A 19194-nucleotide genomic window follows, 5' to 3' on the forward strand; every position below is an offset into this window, starting at 1 on the left:
GCAGCTTTGACAGAGCAGTCACTCCTTGATGCAGTCATCATGGCAGAACCTGCGGCAGTGTAGTATCATTTTGTACTTAGACACATGTTTTTGAAGTTATCAGCCCATATGAGCTTACTCAAAGTTATGTTTGCTCATTTTAAATACAGTAATCCTAGCCACTGATTTTGTTGACATGTTTTGACTTTTTCTTTTCATAAGATGAAAATGCACAGAGGAAAATTTTAGATACTGGCATTCTTTTGGTATTTGCTCAAATTAAGGGGCCCATAAGATAATATTTAATAAGATCCTAACCCTGATCATCTCTCTAGGCTCTTAACCTTATTACTTATTAGACACCAGCCACCCCCGTTCGCCCCCTTCCCACCACACCAAAGCATTACGGCTTTGAATTAACTTTTACTGAGAAACAAAATTTTTAACCAGTTTCTGTATTTTTTTCTTGGAGTCCTTCAGTGAAATGGAACTAAAAGAAGAAACTTCAGATACGGAACAGCATTATTTTTTTCCCCATAAACATTACCAGAATTATTTCCATCTCAAAAATCAGTGATTTCTTTCAACGCTTTCTAAGTTGGAATCACTGTTGTAGTACACTGTGTCTTTAAATGCGTACACCCACCCACACCCACACTCACACCCACAATGTCAACAGTGACGCTTGAGAATGCTTATGCAGTTATTCCTGACTTGTAATATTATAAATAGTTTAGTTTAGATTGGATACTGATCAGTTCTTACCCAAAATAATACACTTCCTTTAACATCTAAAAATATTTTAAAATGCCTGCTCTATTTTTTTCCCCACTCAAATTAGGAACTTTTAAAGCATGTACAAATACACGTGCAAATACACACACACACCTTTTTCCCCAGTGTAACATAAAATGTAGTTTTTTCCATTAAGGAGTAACTAAAGTGATTCCTAGCATTCCAGTGCCTTGTCTAAACAAACAAACACCAAAATCAACAACAACAACAACAACAAACCTCGTCACTACACTTACATTTAAAAGCTTAGGTGTTGGTATCGTAGGAAGTTCATCTGACCAAAATCTAGAGAGGGTCAGGGTTGGAAGGAACTATATGGCTACCTTATTAAAACCACACTTTAGTAGTTGAATCCACAGGATACTATCCCTGCCAGGTGATCATTGTTTGTATGGTATATACCTCCAGTAAAAAGGAAAATAAAATACACTCTCTGAACACAGACTATTACCAGGAAGACATTTATTAACAGTATTATTACAGTTGTTTCTAAAATCCATTATTATTTCAATGGCAAAGAGGTAAATGCCAGGTTAACCTCTCAGTCAGAAGGGCATTACGTTAGGTTGACAGGAAGTTACAAGCAACATCCACTGACTATAATTCTGTTCTGGAGTATGTGATATTCTAACACGATGGATAAGCTACATAAATTGGAAAACTTTTATATCATTAAAAAAAATCACTGAAAACTTAAAAATGATGCTTGCATATAGCTGCAGATATTAGAAAAATCCTTCATTTTAAAAGTTAATTCTGTACCATTCTTTAAAAAAATTGTCAGATTCAGGTATGAATTGTTTATATCAAGTCATACTTGTGTGCTTAGATATAATTTAAGACAGTTAAATATAAATTCATGTTTACTTTCATATAAAATATGTATAAAAATAGAGATTTAAAGGAGGTGGATGTTCATACTAAGAAACTGATCAATCAAAATAGTTTTATTTTTTTGTATGGTAATGAAATTGAGGTATTTGTACATTTGGTAATTTCAGTCAAGTATTAAATTAACCCTCAGCTTTTTTTCCCCCCAAAGAAAAATAATCCTTTAAAAGACATTGTAACTGTAATATGTTATCTCACAACAGAGCAATTGTACAACAAAGAACTTAAAGAAGAGAAAGTTCTCAATACCAAGATTAGGTATGTTTTATATGTATACCACAGGTTTGTAAAAAATAATTTTATGTCTATTCTAAAATTTGGATTACAGTTGCTCAGGAAAATCAAAATATAGTTACTAGTAACATAGTAGTATTGTGGACATATACAAATGCTTCATGGAAATAAATGCCTATGCACTTGAGAATGCTTAATCCTTTGCAAAATATTTACATAAAATATAATTGCAATCTTAAATTATATAGGGCTCTAACTGCAAACAAAAGCTTTCTTAAGTATTATCATCAATGAAACATAAGAAAATAACCCACAAGGAACTATTTTGTTTCTCACTTGAAAATTACATAACTAACCAACTTAGACTACATTTACCCATCCAAGTTCACAGACAGGCTAGGAGGGAATGTTTATGAAAAGTACAGAGTGCAAAGTTTTAAATATATTGGTGTTTTAACTATAAAATATTACATTTCCTATCTCTCTCGTAGAATCTCTCAGAATCCCCTGGAGGAGCATTCCTGTCCTTTTCCTTTCAGTTACAAGATTTTAAAAGGACAGGAAGAAACAGTTTTCATAAACAGATTCACAAAGCCTAAACCGCCATAAATGCTGTGTCTTCTCCTGGCAAAGGGCATAAGCGAGATCCCTACCTGCAGGTGGAATGTAACTACTTTTCCCCCTTTTCCATATATTAAGGTACCGATAAAGATAACACATACTCAAGAGCATTATCTTATTTTCCCCACACGATTTAAATGTCTATTTGTCTCTGTTATCACAATGCACTAGCCGGCCCTCAGAGGTTCTAGTTTATGGTTAGACTTCAAGTCACCTTCTTTTAGCTCTTTCTTTCATCTTGAAACCAACTTATTTCCAAGTGCACATCCTGACTTTATAAAGCTGTAGGGGAAAAAAAAGTGTTATTACTTTTTCAGCTAAGCGTGCCTTGGTGCACATGTGTGTGCCAGGGTGCCTGAGCGTGAGCAGTGGAACCAAAACCCACGTGATGTACAGGATTTGGTTCCTAGACCATCATCCAGATGCGTGGCTTATCTCCAATTCCAGATTCAGTCCTTCTGCAGAGTCTACACGGTTCTTTCACTCGCACACATCCTGCTGAGAAGAATTTCAGAGCAAACCTGATTAACTGGACCTCTGACATGATACGGTGATTGAAAATTTGTCACAGAATCTTGTTGTCTTTGCTGTAGTTTGCTTTGATTGCTGAAGTACCTTCCCACAACATGATTTCTTGATCGTTTCATTTTAATGAAGTGATATTCTTTGGATATCTTTGATTTCACTACCTGCAAATAAAGAGAAAAAAAAAACAGTGAGGCAAAATCAAAGACATTCGAGTCCTGCCTAGAGCAGGACAACTAACTCACAAACTTGAACAGTATCTCTTGACACAGATACAACTGATATAACCAAGATCCAGAGCAACTTATCTTTCAAAAAGGACCAAGACTGAAGTTAGAATTTCTGCCATTTTCTTACCTCAGGGCAGCTGTCTCTAATGCAACTAAGGAGTAGTCTCAGATGGTTTCTCCATCACACTGCTGTGTGTGTGTGTGTGTGTGTGTATGTGTGTGTGTGTGTATATGTGTGTGTGTGTATTTAGGCTAGATGCTAACATACAGAGAAGACACTCGTGTCTTTACTGAGCCACTGATTCAAGCACAGTACTCTACACCTGTCATGGCATCTTTTTATAGAATGATAACTAAAACTATTTTCAGAGAAAAGAGAAAATATTTTTCCATTGCACACCCATAAGCTGACACTGTTACAGACAGTGGATTCATTTCTCTGGGCACTTAGTTATGGAACCTGAAGGAACAGCCTGTGATCTATTGTGCTAATAACCTGATAAATGTTTGTACATATGGAGATATATTTTTAACTTAAAAATTGTTTTAAATAGGCAGTATGAACATTTATAAAACATGAAAGAGTATGTAATGAAACGTTTCCTTCCCGTCTCTGCTCTCCACAACCAGTCAGTCAGTTCCTTCCCCGGAGGCAACGTATGTTACAATCTCCGTGGGATTCTATTCACAGATATTTTATGAATATCAACACATACACATACAAAGAGGCCGTATTTATTGTCTATTTGTACAGTATATAAAAAGTTGATCTGGAAATCCTGTAACTGTCAGTTTTAATCACTGGGTTAATATGACTCAAGCTGTTAACAACAATGGTCAGCAACACAAGGTGGGGACCATAAAGGAGACAGAGGAAGGGTTGATAAGTAAGGAAAAGAGGGTGTGTTTACAAACGAATAGCAAATCTTTAATTCCATCATATTAATGCAGTCCTAAGACATTGTTTTCAGTCAATATGGAAATATTAACCATTTATGTATTATTGATGACTATTGAAAGCAACACCAGCTCATGTTAATTTTTTTGTTCTTTTCAGGGCTATATAGTGACTTAGGTACATAGTTCTTGGTCCCGTTGAAAAGAAGGCAATGAAAACTGTTCCAACAATGCAGACTATTCGACCAAAGTAGCCCGATATCTATTTTGAAGGTAAGTATTTTTAGTCATGTTGCAAGTGAGCATGAACCATTTTCAAAGAGTTATTTGAAGAGAAATCCTGTAAAGATCTACACCAAAAGGTGAACAGCAATGATCTTTGGGGGGAGGAATCAGAGGCAATTTAAAATGTATTCCTTATAACTTTTTGGTCTTGACTTTTAAATTCTACTACAATGAAAGTGCATTACTTTATAATGATTAAAACATTGAAGCTATTCCCATTTTGAAGAAAAATATAATAGTCATAAGTTTTAAAGCCAATTATACTGTGCTAACCCCAAAGAAATGAACTGTTTTTCTGTAACTATGGGAGGTTTGGCTTTTCATGATCAGGCCCTCAGATGAAGTGACTCTTAAGAATTCCAGTGAAATCAGCGGGTTGTGGTAGGGAATCCCTACGGACCATAATTTACAGCTCAGTTTGCAGTTAACCACTGATTAATATTCCAGGTCCCAAGGTTGCAAGTTTCTATTATGCACCGCTCCGTCCACCTCTGTTTGGTTATACTATGACTGTAAATATGAGAGGCTGGGGAGATGGACTGGTGTTTTCCTGAAGGTTTTGTCCATTTTGGAGGCGGTTTATATTCTCCTATAGCAAGATTAGTCAACATTTTTAAGGAAGTTTTATTTAAGGAAACACTTAAGCATAAATATTACATCCAACTCTAAAAAAATATTATTCCAGTGTTCTGAAGCCAAAATAAGGTTAATTTTGTTTGTGTACTATTGTCCTAAGTTCTGGCTTTTGCAATTGCCTGGTGATCTGCATGCTAATTACATGAAAAATAGAAAAAGGTCCATCCCAATGCAAAAGGTTATAAGTTCTTTAAAAATTAATATTTTGTGTGAATTCAGGGTTGCATTTAATGTTGCATTACAAATGCTGGATAATGCTAGTTTAGATGCTTATAGCAATCTTGAACATGATTCATGAAATGGATATACACAAGTACATATTTCCGGTGTTATTTGCTGAAGCATGTAGCTTCTACTTCGGAGTAGTGCCAATATTTTGCCAGATCACAATGGGAAGGTTGATAATATATTTCTATTTTTTTTATTGAAGTATAGTTGATTTACAATGTTGTGTTAATTTCTGGTGTACAGCCTAGTGATTCATTTATACATATATGTATATATTATATATATTCCTTTTCATATTCTTTTTCATTATAGACCATTACAAGGTATTGAATATAGTTCCCTGTGCTACACAGTAGGATCTTGTTGTTTATCTATTTCATATATAGTAGTTAGTATCTACAAATCCCAAACTCCCAATTTATCCCTCCACATCCCCTTCCCCCCCTGGTAACCATAAGTTTGTTTTCTATGCCTGTGAGTCTGTCTCTGTTTTGTAAATTAGTTCATTTGTGACCTTTTTTTTCAAGAGTCCATATATGGGTAATACACGGTATTTTTCCTTCTCTTTCTAGCTGACTTCACTTAGTATGACAATCTCCAGGTCCATCCAGAGTTCTATTTTTAAATCACTAAGGTGCTCTCTGAGAAAGGAAGATGGGATGACGGGGTCTCCCCCAGCTTCTGAGGGTCAGCCTAACGCCTCCTGCAGTGCCAGTGCTCCCACGATGCTATGTAAGATTGACGCCTACACATTCATGCCAGGGCTTGGCCCAGCAACAATTAATTCAGTTGGTTTCCTTTGAAAACTTTTTCAGGAACTAATCAAAGATAATAAGTTTCCTAATTCTTTCATTAAGCCAGTATCACCCTGATAGTGAATGCTAAAAGCTGACAAACCTACGGACAAAGAATCATTTCAATTTTGACTTGTCAAACATAAATGTAAAAAATCCTCCCAAAATGCTATGGTAAATTGAACTGAGGAGCATTTAAAAAATCCAGCAGTATTATGTGCTGTATCACTAGCACATACAATTTATTTCAGGAATGTTAAGCTTCAATATTATGAAACATTTTGTCATAGGAGATTACCAAAGAATCATTGGTAGCTATATGATTGTTTGCTCTGAATACTCAAAGGAATCTACTATCAAATAATGAGATATTATGAAGTTAATATTTTAAAAACTTGTATAGCTTTTCTATATTCTCTCAATAATTAATAAGAAATACATTAGAGAAAAGATTCCATTACAATACTAACACAACTTTATCAAATTCAATGATGATGTAAAGGACACAAGTGAAAACTACATGAAAAGTTTAATGAGACATAAAAGAAAACATGAATAAATGGAGCGACATAGTAAGTCAAATCCTCCCAAGTTAATTAAAGTGCGATTCCAATTTTAATCACAGCAGGATTTGGTGGGGGTGGTGGGGGGCATGGCAGAGAAATTCTAAAGTACATCTTAAAGAATAAATGTAGGAAAACAGCCAAGGCCATTTGGGAAGGAAAAAAGGCAATGATGAGAGGAGACTTTCAATACCAGATATTCATTCATCAATATGACTTGAGTCTACCACCAATCTACCATAGACTCGATTTGTTGGCTGTATAAGCCAAGCATAATCAAAATTCAATAGTGAGATAGAAAAAACAGGAATGTTCATACTGTAGATTAAAATGTATTTCATAAGCTGCTGCTGTTCCCTAAAAATACTCATGGAGAAATAAGGTAGTTCTAGGTAGAGCCCAATGGCATATAAATCCAGTGACCCTAAGTGTTGACCACCTAATGGTTTTAATTACATGGACTAAAATCAAGAGTGTGTCTTTAAAATGCTGCTGAGTCTCCAGTGGAGAAGAGGGTGAAAACTGAGGGCCTGTATGTAGTGTAAAAACAAAAGGTTTTTTTTTTTTTTTATTGTATACACTTATTTTAAAATTTCTAGAGTTAGCAAGAATTCATGTAAACTTTTACAATAGCAAAGTAGTAGAAGAGAAACAAAATGATGCTCTTTCTTAAAAATTAAAATTCTTGATTGATTTTCCCATATAATAGCCACCTAGTATCGTCAGAGTTCTCTGTGTGAGGAAACACATGGAGTAATTCAGATATGGTCCCTACCCTCAAGGGGACTATATAAAGACACATGTCTAAGATACTTGAAGTAAGAACAAGAATGAAATGACTTCAAAGACATTGTCTGAGGCGAGATCCCCAAGGTCAGGCACCATGTTGTTTCCATGTAATGAATAGGTCTTTAGTACACCGAGCAGACAGTGCTAATTTATGGCGGCCATGATAATCTGTTCACACGGCTATTATTTCTTTGAACTTATTTGTAAAATTGCCTGGCATTGCTGTCAAACTGCTATCTCTTGAGTTTCAAAATATTACCTTATTTTACCTACCCTTATGGGCTTGAAAGTGGAGAAAAAGCAGTTAACTACATTTTTAAGTCTTGAAAATGTTATACACGTGAAGGATGTTTGATACCTGCACGGTAAAGTGCAAACTGCTTCTTTCCTTTGATCTTCTGTGTGGAAATGTGCCCATTTGAGGCCTTCCCAAAATCAGAGGTCATTTGGGGTTTCTAAAATCCAACTAGAGTAGCAACAGGGATGTGGCTTTTAAAGAGAACTGTTAGCAATACAAATGTTAGGTTTGCCTCTGGGGCATGATAGTAGTAAACAACAAAAGTGAGCTATTAAAAAACAATGGTGAAAGATTTAGGCCTTGAACCAGAGACAAAGGACTCGAGGTGTCTGTGTACAGTCCTTACTTCAATCAGAAGCAAATACTAATGGCTTTACGCTTCCAAATGCTTCTCTAAATCTGGGAGTATAAGACTTGACAACTGAGAAAGAGACATACCTACCTAGAGAAAAAGGAACTACTACATGTGTTTAATAACACAGACGTGTGAGTTGCCAAATATTTACATTACTTTAAACATGAGTGAAGGATGGCATTTTTTTTTTGCCACTTTAAAATAATCCAAAATAACTCCTGATCTTTTTTTTTTTTTTTTTTTTTTTCTTGAGCAGGAAAAGGTTTACCGCAGGGCCAAGCAAGGAGGACAGGCGGCTCCCACTGGAAAAACCTGAATTCTGTAACTCCTGGTCTCTAGTTTTATCTTTATTTTCTTTTGGTGACTTGACTGTGTCAAACTATATTTAAAATTAGGAAGAGATAGTAAAGCACAATTGGTCTCCATAAAGTATGACGACCTGTTCGATCAGCATTGTTCTGTAATCACAGGTGTTTAAGTGTAATACTAAAAATTACTTTTCTCACAGCAATGTTCAAATTTAGATTAAGTTACAGGTAGGAATAGACTTTCAAGTAAAGATTACAGTGTTTCAAATCAGAAACAGATTTTTAATATATTACCTATAGAAACTCGGAAAGGAGTAATGTCAGAACTGGAGTCAAGTGCTGCAATGACAATTTAAAGACATGTAGAGGATCATATTTTTCTGTGACTCCTTGTAACAAAAATTGAAATTCTGTGCTTTGGTGGGTAGAAGTAATTTTTACTTTCTCATAGGCTTCTTATATGGTGAGAGATCTTCCAATTTATGACTAGATCTTTCTAAGTCTCTATATAGTTAAAGACTTGGGCACACAGGCATTTTAGAAGGTATACGAATGGCACAATTCAGCTTCATTGGTTTGGGTCGATGGCTGCTGTAAGACTTCTCAAACAAAGAAAACACTGTTATGAATTATTACACAACAAAAGTGTATTGCAACTTTTACTCTTAAATTCATGTAACTTCAACACTCAAAACTGATTTCACACAAATATTTCTCAGAATGAGTGTATTACCATGTCAATTAATTGCTGCTTCTAAAATAACTTTGGATTTTCAAAAAGCCGATATAAAAAGAGAAAGCTTGGTGAACTGGAAAAGTGTCAGGCAGATTATAAGCAAATACCTTTTCTAAAACTGATCTTGACTTGAATAACACCCAGGGAACTTCTGATGTGGTTCCAGATCCAAAGAACAAAATAGAAAACAATTTTCAGTGGTGTAAGTGTTCCAAAATCTCTCGACCAGATTAGGGGGGAACAGTCTGATTTCAAACGTGTTTCACAATCATGGGTGGGGTCTGAGAAATGAGGGTAATGGCATTCTAAGGTTGGAAAAGCAGGCAAAACCTGCTAATGTAGTCTTTTAAGATAAATGTGTACTATTGCAGTACTTTTTATTTGGTATAGTCCTTCTGCAGACAGGACGTTCAATCCAGATCCAGCCACAAAATTTATAACCAGCTGAAAATGTAGCTTAAGAATTCACAGAAATCGAATAAAAATAGAGTGACACACAATAGCTCGAAGCCAGTCCTTATAATTCCATTTCAGGAAATCATGCACTTTTTACAGATAATAAGGAATTCTTTCATCTCCCCCCTACCCCCAATATTTAATTACGACCACATGAAGTAAGCTTTGTTTTGAGTGAAGGGAGTCCAACTGCTGAATGGGTCAAAGATGCTGAGAATTAGAGAACAAGACTAAAGCTATCTTTAGGAATGGGCTTTTTTTGTTTGTTGGTTTGTTTTTGATATTGCCAGATATGCAATGTCTCAGTCTCCATCCTACCACCAAATCTTCGACCCTTCTTATTCTGAGAGCTAAGCCTGTTGAATCCCTGCCTCTCGACAGAGCTTAGTTCCCAGCTCTGGGAACAAGTTCTGCTCTGAGGTGGGAAGACTCACTAGAAGTTTACCAATTTAATGTTAACTCTTGGTTCTGTCTGGCCCTTCTATGCAGTTTCCCAGAGACGGACTCTTTAGTCTTAAACTCAGCTTAATAGTCTTGTCACTGGATTTTTGTTGGTGGTGGTGGTGGGGGGCGGGGGGAGGTACTTAGGTTTATTTATTTATTTTTTAAATGGAGGCACTGGGGATCGATCCCAGGACCTCGTGCATGCTAGGCATGTGCTCTACCGCTGAGCTAGACCCTTTCTCCATGTCACTGAATTCCTGATACTACTTGGATGACCTTCATTAGTGTAACTGATAACACGTTAAATTCCTACCATCTTCTGTTTAGAAGTACATATTGATTCTTGGAATCTATTTTGATCTTCACTCTCAGGTATTTGGTCTTCCATTCATCTCTCTTGAACCTGGAATTTATATTTAAGAATATGGCACTCAAATGTCACTTAGAAACAATGGGTGTAGACCCACAATTCCTACTGCTGGCCTCATTGTAGGGATTTGCTCAGCACTATTCTGGCCTTTTAAAAAGAGGTCTTCTATGCGGCCGTGCCATTTCTTATCCGAAGAGCTCTCCAGCCTCCAGTCTGAGGAGGTGGATGACTGACTGCTGGTATTTTGGGGTCTTGGAGAGAGGTTTAGGGGCTCCACCCTTCAGGGGCTAACTTTCACTTTTGGGTTTTCTGATTTCAGCCTCTATATTAATTTGCTCTTTGCTAGACCTGTGTTTCTTAGTCCAGAACCTCTGCTGTTCAATTTTAAAAGAAATCATACGTATGAGTGTAGGTTCTTGACTGCACGGGTTAGGGTGAGGGACTCAGGGTCCACCAGTTTTGCATACAGACTTTTAATCATTTTCTGACATGTGCTGAGCCCTGCCTTCCTCGGCATGTGGCTCCTTCAGGTCTGAGCCATTCAGAGGGTCTGGGGCCAAGGGTACCCCTCCTATAATTGGTGTTTCTCCCCTCTAGGCACTTTACATTGTACTTCTCCTACAGGCTAAGTCAGACTTCTTAAAATGAATTTGGATTTCTTGTCTGTTATGAGTTATTTCTTATTCTGTCTTTTTTTTTTTTTTTTTTTTGGGTGGTGGTGAAGATTTATGTCTTAAAGTCTCTTTAGTGGAGTTTCAAGTGGAAGAGAAGATGAATGCTTGTGGTCAGTCTGCCACATTTAATCTGTACTCCATGCATAATTTTAACGCTCATTCTCTATGCTAGTTTTCCCAAAGTGTGTTTAGTGAGGTGTTAATAGTTGTTATTTAAAAAAAGAAAAATGGTTCTGTGGTCAAAATTTTGGAAAAACTGGGTCAAACTAAGCTAAACAGTTTCTTTGCTGTAGGGGCTTATGGGATCATTTAATATACTAGTATTATCTGAGAGTCCTGAAGGTGGAGGGGCATACAGTCTTTCCCAAACCACAGATCCTGGTTTCCCCAGGCTAGAATATTAAAACACAAAGTTAAGAAATGCTAATCAAGGCAGTTCAAAGTCCATCTCAGCATGGCCCTTGAAGGTTGGTTGTTAAACCCCTGGAAATGAGTGTTCGCTGCATAGAAATAGTGACGGTCCGCTTCTCTTAGGCACACAGACATTCCAGGATCCGGGACTGCAGAGGTTCGACTCAATGGCTACCTTACGGGTCATAATACTAGTTCAACACAGAGTCACTTTTCTTTGTTCCTCTTCCATTTCATTACCCTTCTTAGGAGAGATTCCTTGATGTTATAGCTGTTATTACCATTCAATACAGGACTCTCCCTTTGGAAGAGGATTTTTGTTCCAACCCACCTCAGGGAAGGCTGGACTCCCTTATGGCTAATGAGTTCATTCTCACCAGAGACTGACCTTTAATCTGATCAGCAACTAGAAAAGGTTATAATTCACTTGCAGATGATGGAATGAACACGAATCACTTTACACAGAAGGACTGTATTTAATTACTTTTAAGGGGGGGGCGGGTATAGGGATGGTAGGTAGTGAAAGCTTCTGTGATTCTGTTTTAGGTACAGAGCCATTGAAAAATGTTAAATGACACGATTCAATTTAAATTGTAGAAACACTACCCTTGGTCGGGGCATGAAAGATGAACTCAAGTAGTTGCAGGTGAAGGTTCCAGGATGAAGATCTTGTAATAGTCGAGGGCAAACGAATGATAGGAAAGAAGACCCTCCCTCTCACCTTGTTCATTTACCAGCATCCTATCAACTATTTACCAGTGTCCTTGACCTGATCCTGTCCCAAATTATCAGGGGCCTTTCTCCAGCAGTCCTACCCGCTCCTGTATTCTATAATAGCATTGACAATTCTTCCTCTTCCCAGAAACATGCCAAAACTGTTCCTCCTATAAACTGCCCCAGGCCACTTCCTTTTCTAAGTCCAGTATCTCTTCCCTCTTCTTATTTTTACTTGTTGAAAGGCTTTACCCAACCCCTTTTCTCATTTCTTACACCTCATCAATCTGTTATAGTTTACTTCCTGCCCTCAAGGTTTTACTGAAATTCCTCTTCACGTGATCAGAAAGGATCTTCTCAATGCCAAAAATCAATGACTACTTAAAGATCCTTATCTTAATAGATGTATCTATTGCATTTGACAACATTAACCCTGTTTTCATCTCTCCTTGCAAATTCCCCCTTTCCACAGCACCACCCTCTACTAGAGCTCTCCTCCAAGTTTCTGCTCTAAATTCAAGTGCTCCTATTTCTCCAAACGTTGCTTCAGTCTTGGTGTTTCCAAGAGTCCCTTCCTTGCAATTCATATTCTGCTCACTTTCTTTGGATGATCTATTTCCAAGGTTTCAACTTTTACCTATTTTATGATGACTTCCAACTTTTTGTCTCCAGCCCCACCCTGTCCCTCAAGCTTCAGACTTGTGTATCCAACTGCCTGTTGGATCTCTCCACCTGGATGTCCCACAGGCATCCCAGACACAACATGTTCAGAATGGAATTCCTCATCTTTTCCCTAAGCCCATGCCTTCTCAGTTACTCCCTGTCTCAACTGCCAATTCGGTTCTCTAATCTGTCACCCAAGTTAGGCATAATTTTTGATTCTTCCTGCTCCCTCATGTCACTGATAAGATCTAGAGACATTAATTTTTTTTAATAGGGCTTATGTTTGCCTGCTTCTCTCTTATGATTGTTGTCTCTGTCCAGGTTTGGGTCAGCCTTTATCATCGCTCCCCTGATATCTGAAAAAGTCTCCTAACTTCCCTCTCTGACTTCATCCTCTTCACATCTTTCCCCCTCACTGTTGTCAGACTTACCTATTTGAAACAAAGAGATGTGACCATCTCACTTCTCTCTAAAATCTTTCACTGACTCTCCATCACCTATAGGATAAAGTCTGAGCTCTTACCATGATCTGGCCCTAGCCAAGTTTTCCCAGGTCCCTTTTATAATTGACGTTCTACAAGATACAGAATTGTTTGTGATTTCCTGAGAACATCAGGTTATTTCAAAGCTACTTTGAGGCACACTGTTCTATGGGATTGGAATGGCCATCACCTAATTACCTTGACTAGGGCCTACTCATCCTTTAATAATAAAGTTGGATAGTTTTCAAGGAGAGGTTCAGTCCATTCTCAGATTGGATTAGGTGCCCCTTCTTGGTGTTGCTACAATACACTATTTATATCTCTAACACACCACTTACCATATTGTTTCATAATGTGGATTTTTATGCCTAACCCTCTGAGTACAATGTGTTGAAGGTAGAAAGTCTGTCTTATTTATTTTTGCATTACTACTGTTTATCTCAAGAACTGGACTCAAAAAACAAATTTTGGATGATTAAGTAAAAGAATAAGAAAGATCGAGGCAAACGGACCAGAGTACATGGGAAAGACTTGAAAGAATATTTAGAAGGTAAACAGAAATTGGTAACTAGCTGGTTGAAAGTTGTTGGGGAGCTGGAGAAAGATAACGAGGAGTCAAGGATGACCTGAGTTTGTAAATGACAGAGCAACTGAGTAAGTTCAGGAGTACTAGGGAAGAAGAGAGATGAACGGGAGTATTCATTCTCAATCTGGGAACACATTGAGTTGGAGATGCTTATGACACCTACAAAATGTCCTCTCAGTTCATTTTACTTACAAATATAAGAGCAGGTAGCTTGGAAGAGGAAAAAACAATGACCTGGCCTCTGAGCCAGCCCAGTATCATAGTTGGCTGCAAAGACAAGCCAAAGGTTGCTAAACTCACAGGAAATGGGGACTTTGAAAGACAGCATACAGATTGGTTGCTTTTTATTTTTATTTTTTTGTCCCTTTTAGAAAAGGTTTATTTATTTGTTTACTTCTAGTGCAATGCTCACATAGACGCTTCACAATTAGTTGAGTTAAAGTGGTGTTACTAATTTATTAAAAATAGCCATGCTGATAGTTAAATTCTGGGATCTGCTATATAAGATAATTACATTTGGATCGGTTTTTTTTTCCCCCTCGAAAAGGCATTACTTCAGTTTTTTAGATAGGTGAATTCAAAGGGTTTTTTCCTTATTGTGTTTGTGATAAACTTTGAAAGTAAGTCAAAAGGAGAAAATGTTTAGGCCCAAAATACAGAAGGAAAACATTTCTAGGCCAGATAAGCTTCTGCTAATTTAATTAAGATTAAGTAATAACAGGAAATCATCTCTGACAAAGAACTGAGAATCTCTTCTTTCCAAGGTGCCAGAATCAAAGGAAATCTGTTGCTATTAGAGCTGAGTGGTGACGCCAGAGGATTTTTGTGTTTTGTTATGTTTTGTTTTTGACTGAGTCAAAGGCTACAGCTACATCAGCCCGAAAACAGAGACATCATATAAGGTCTGTACAGCTGGTCAGACTACCTGATAATCAGGTAACAACTGGCTGCGGATTTGCCCCTTCTGTAGCCAGGTTTAGGCTGGTAATATTTTTGCATCCTTTCCAGGTTTTAGCTCATTCACAGTAGATGTTTGCCACACAACTAAAGGCACCATCCAAAACCACCGTTGGGCAAGAGCTACCTGGATCCTGTTTGTTGTCCTGCAAAAACACCGGGAAAACAAAATTCCATTTCTCCCCATAAAGAGAAACACCTGCTTCTCTAATCAGTAGGAACATTTTAGTCAAAATTGATGCATACCAGTTGGGAAGTTGTTTATAGTTTCACGGTGGCAACATGTCCTTTCTCAGTGCCTTGACAGATGAAAGAGAAGCCTCGAGACCTTAATCTCACCTAGGGCAGCCAGAGCCGACCGCAGCAGGTTTGTTATGTCTGTGATAGAATTCTCACTGCAAATCAAAGAGGACGCATCAAGATCTCACACTGATGGTTATAACAGTCCTTCTCAGGTATCTGTGAATCTACTGTGAGAATGGTGTAATTGAACACCAAAAGATACAAGGCTCCCAAACCCAAATTCTTATTGCTTTAGTACAGTAGGTCTTAGTTCTTGCTTTTACGGTCTGACAAATTCCTTTGCCAGTTCATAAGTCGAGCACAGAGGAAAATGGTTATTATTGATGAATTTCTGCCCTTTAATATGTTTTGCTTGGGACTAACAACCTATGTTTTCCCGGCTTGTTATATTCATCATCAAATCATCCTTTGCAAAAAGGTTTGGAGTTTCTTGATTGCTTACAATAAGCTAACAGTGATTGAAGATGTTGGGTGATGGTTTAGAAAGATTATCAAACATCAGTGTCAGTGCTGGAAACCTCCTGAGGTACAAGTGGTACAAACTGTTCAAGAATTAAGCAACAGTTGTGCCTAAGAGATGAATGGGTTTAGAGACTTTGTGATGAAGGGAGTCAGTTGAGAAAGATGATCTTATCAGTTCTGTGTTGTAACTGGAGAGGCAAACGCTCCCAGAAGTATTTCAGCTCAAACATGAAAACTTCAAAATGGATAACACTGCTCCAGAATCAACAGATAATTTGGGGGATACCTGTATAGCTTGCCATTAAGATGGCACACGTTAGAAATAGGGTTTAATAAAAAACAATGTGTACATAATAATTGTGCACAAAAAATTATAAAATCCAATAAGTGAAATAATTTTATCTGACATGCTTAAATCATGATTATGCAAATTAAGGATGGTTTCTATTAGTAATGATTATAAGCCAATCTTCCAGTTCTGATGGTTCAAAGATTATTTATTGTAGTTCTCAAATACCATGACTTTTACTGACAACTGGTTGATCCTGTGGCAGAGGATACATGCAATGCCGTCATGTGGGAAGGGCAACTTCTGTTTTTAATTGGAGCCATGTGGGAAATCATTGGTGGATTTCTCTTTTTTCAGACTTCCAGAGCACTAAAGCTGAAAAGTGAAAAACACACCCTTCCCCAAAATACTAACTGAAGATACATTACGTAAAAATGAATAAATAAACCTTTTCTAAAAGAGGCAAAAAAAAAAAAAAATCCAACCTGTATGCTGTCTTGCAAAGTCCTCATTTTCTGTGAGTTTAGCGATCTTTGGCGTGTTTTTGCAGCCAGCTACGATACTGGGCTGGCTCCAATGCAAGTTCATTGTTTCTTCCTCTTCCAAACTACCTGCTCTTGTTCTAAGTCTTGACCTTTTGCAGGTAGGAGAGGCACTGGGAGGGTATTATCTTATGGAAGAGGTAAGGAGATACACAGTATCCTACAGCATAAAGTCTGTTCTGCAACAGCATGGCCAAGCTTCAAGTTGCTAAATCAAAACTCAAAATGCCATACTCCCGACTCACTTCTCTGAGATGCGGTTCCATTTGTCATACACAAATATAATGGGAATCCATTAGCAGAACATACAGAAGAACCAATTCACATCAATGACTTTTATATTAGTAAAAATCTGAGGACCAAGATGGATTCTCATACTTACCATAGGGCTGACAGCAGGGTTAGAAAAAACCTTTAGTTGTCTCCTCACTAGTCAACCCACTAATAAATGTACTCTGGTTTACAAAGGGAGCCACACAAGAAAGAATGAATAGATATGACAGGATGATCAAATGAGACATTTTCCAACCCAGTTTTGGCCGAAGCTCCTGAGATCTAGAGCCAACAACAGAAGCCAAGTAAACTCACATTCTAAAAAGCAATGTAAGGGTGATGTATGCAAAACCTGCAAAAGTGTGGACAAAATCCAGTTTAGCAAACTCTTGTCTGATTGAAAGTTAGGAAAAAGAGAATAAGAAAGAGAAAGAATTTCCATAAAGGAAGTTCTTCCAATTCTTTGTGGTCTCCCTTGATCTTGGGCAGTTGCTTTATCTTTGTTCTAAGTCAAGTGGGAAGGGCCTTCAAGGGACCAGCTTTAGGAGGTGGACACGTGTCCTCTGGGGGTTGGGGAGCAATGGAGCTTCTATGTGTCACTGTGGCTATAGGTTGGCTTTAAGGTGGCAGAGAGAGTGAGAGAACAAGAGTGAGAGTGGATGTTAGAGCGAGAGGGAGAGAGAGACAGGGCTGCACTGGGAGCTAACTGTATTTGCAGCAACAGCAGAGCAAGGATGCATGAGTGTTTCTTGTGGACCAAATGTGGGCAACTGAGTATAGGAAGCCCAGTGCCATGTTGAATATTTTCCGAGAGGATGCTTGGGGAAGCAACACGACTCCCAACAGAGGGCTGGACAACTGGAAGCCCAGGGGCCAAGGAAAGAAGGCAGCTATAAGAGAGGTATTGCCTGTGTCAGAGAAGCTATGATCAGAGGGTCCCAGTGAGGGGTTTCCTCAAGGAAGTCCACAAGAGCATCCTAAAAAGGAAGAATTAGCAAGCTACACCCAGAAAGCACATTGATGGGCTGTACTTACGCCACTCAAGTAAGACTTCTTGTCCTACCCTGAGCAGATGACCAGCAAAGCAAGATGGAGGAGTAGGAAAGAAGCCTCCTGCCCTCTCTCTCCCACTCTGGGCTTTTGAGACTGAGGCAAGTCTGAGCTAGGGGGAGGAAATAACTTCACGTGGTTACAACACAGACCTGGCAATTTTAGTGCTTAGCTGAGATTTTTCTTATGCCTGACAGTGATTAGAGTCCTATTCTTATCTGAAAGTGGTTTTAAAATGATGGGACCTACCCGCAGATTCTACTCCAGTGTAGGGAAGAAATAATCCACAGAGCTGATAAGACGGCAGGGAAAGGAAAAAAAAAGTATTTTCAGTTATCACCTTATCAGCTAAGACTATTCAATTACTGGCTACAAATAAAATCACTTCCACCAGTAGGAAGGGGAAAACTATTCAAAACACAGGCCTTCCTGTGAACACATTGGATAAGCCAGTGGAGGGAGGTCATTCATCAGTTTAGCACATTCAGCTGTTTCGACTGTTAAGCTGCCTCCACTAAAGACACGTGCCACTGTCTTTGGACACAATTCCTGATGGGGAGGCTTGGAGTCTATTAGAAAAGACAGGTGCTCTCCAGGTTGCCATCCTCCTGTTTGTGTTGACCAGTGATTCTAGTTTTCAAATGTCTTCATAAACATTAATTTCTTTTAACACTTCGATTTTGTAGAGACTCGAGTTGTGACTGCTACTTGCTTTGGCTGAGTGGCAATGAATATGTCATTTAATCTCCGCTGGACGTAGTTTTTAAATCCAAATAAGACTGGCAATGCAATCAAAGATACAATGAGGAATTTAAAAAAAAAATCAAAAGCTACAAAAATCAGATGGCCAGCATCGGTACCTCATGGAAATGACATCCACACGCCCCCTGCAGAAACTCCTTGTGTCGCCCCATTGTTATGGTGAATGTGTCAACCACTTCGTAGCCATATTTTTTTGCAGCATCCAGAATAACCAAATTTTCTTTCCATAAATTCTGAACTTCACTCTGTGTTGTAAAGGAGAATGAGATTTTTACTAGGAGGATTGTTTCATGATTTAATCACTTGTGTAAAATCATGTATATGTCATTTTTTTTTGCAGATTGGTCTCAATTGTGAGGTAAAGAATTAATTTCCCACGCATTTCTTAAATAAAGATGTGCTCTAATTTTTTTCAAAATATAAATATAAACATTTATGAATACACAAAACAGCCTTACATCAGTATTTATAGTGACACACAGTTTGCAACGTTCTTGTCTATGAAAAGTAGTTAGGTTTATTGGCCACAAAGAAACCTTGGAAGTATCTAAAATCCTCAATTTAAAAGCCAAGACTAAGAATCACAAATTCT

The 19194-nt window shown here is 37.9% G+C and overlaps 1 protein-coding gene across 4 annotated transcripts in view; it reads right to left on the reverse strand.

The window, feature by feature from the left end:
* Nucleotides 1-1219: 1219 nt before the first annotated feature.
* The window catches only part of CPED1 (cadherin like and PC-esterase domain containing 1), a 250353-nt gene continuing 232378 nt past the window's right edge, over nucleotides 1220-19194 (reverse strand). For 2 of the 4 annotated variants that reach the window (XM_031455263.2, XM_064487399.1), the window contains 2 exons: nucleotides 18701-18847; nucleotides 1220-3209 (listed from right to left, as the gene is read on the reverse strand). In XM_031455263.2, the coding sequence (XP_031311123.1) occupies nucleotides 2988-3209; nucleotides 18701-18847 (369 nt within the window). In that variant the 3' untranslated portion in view covers nucleotides 1220-2987. Of the gene's footprint in view, nucleotides 3210-15167; nucleotides 15317-16974; nucleotides 18133-18700; nucleotides 18848-19194 lie in introns of those variants that run through there. The other 2 variants (XR_004137904.2, XM_064487398.1) reach the window with 2 other exon arrangements.

This window comes from Camelus dromedarius, chromosome 7, assembly GCF_036321535.1.
Source record: "Camelus dromedarius isolate mCamDro1 chromosome 7, mCamDro1.pat, whole genome shotgun sequence".
Classification (NCBI taxonomy): Eukaryota; Metazoa; Chordata; class Mammalia; order Artiodactyla; family Camelidae; genus Camelus; species Camelus dromedarius.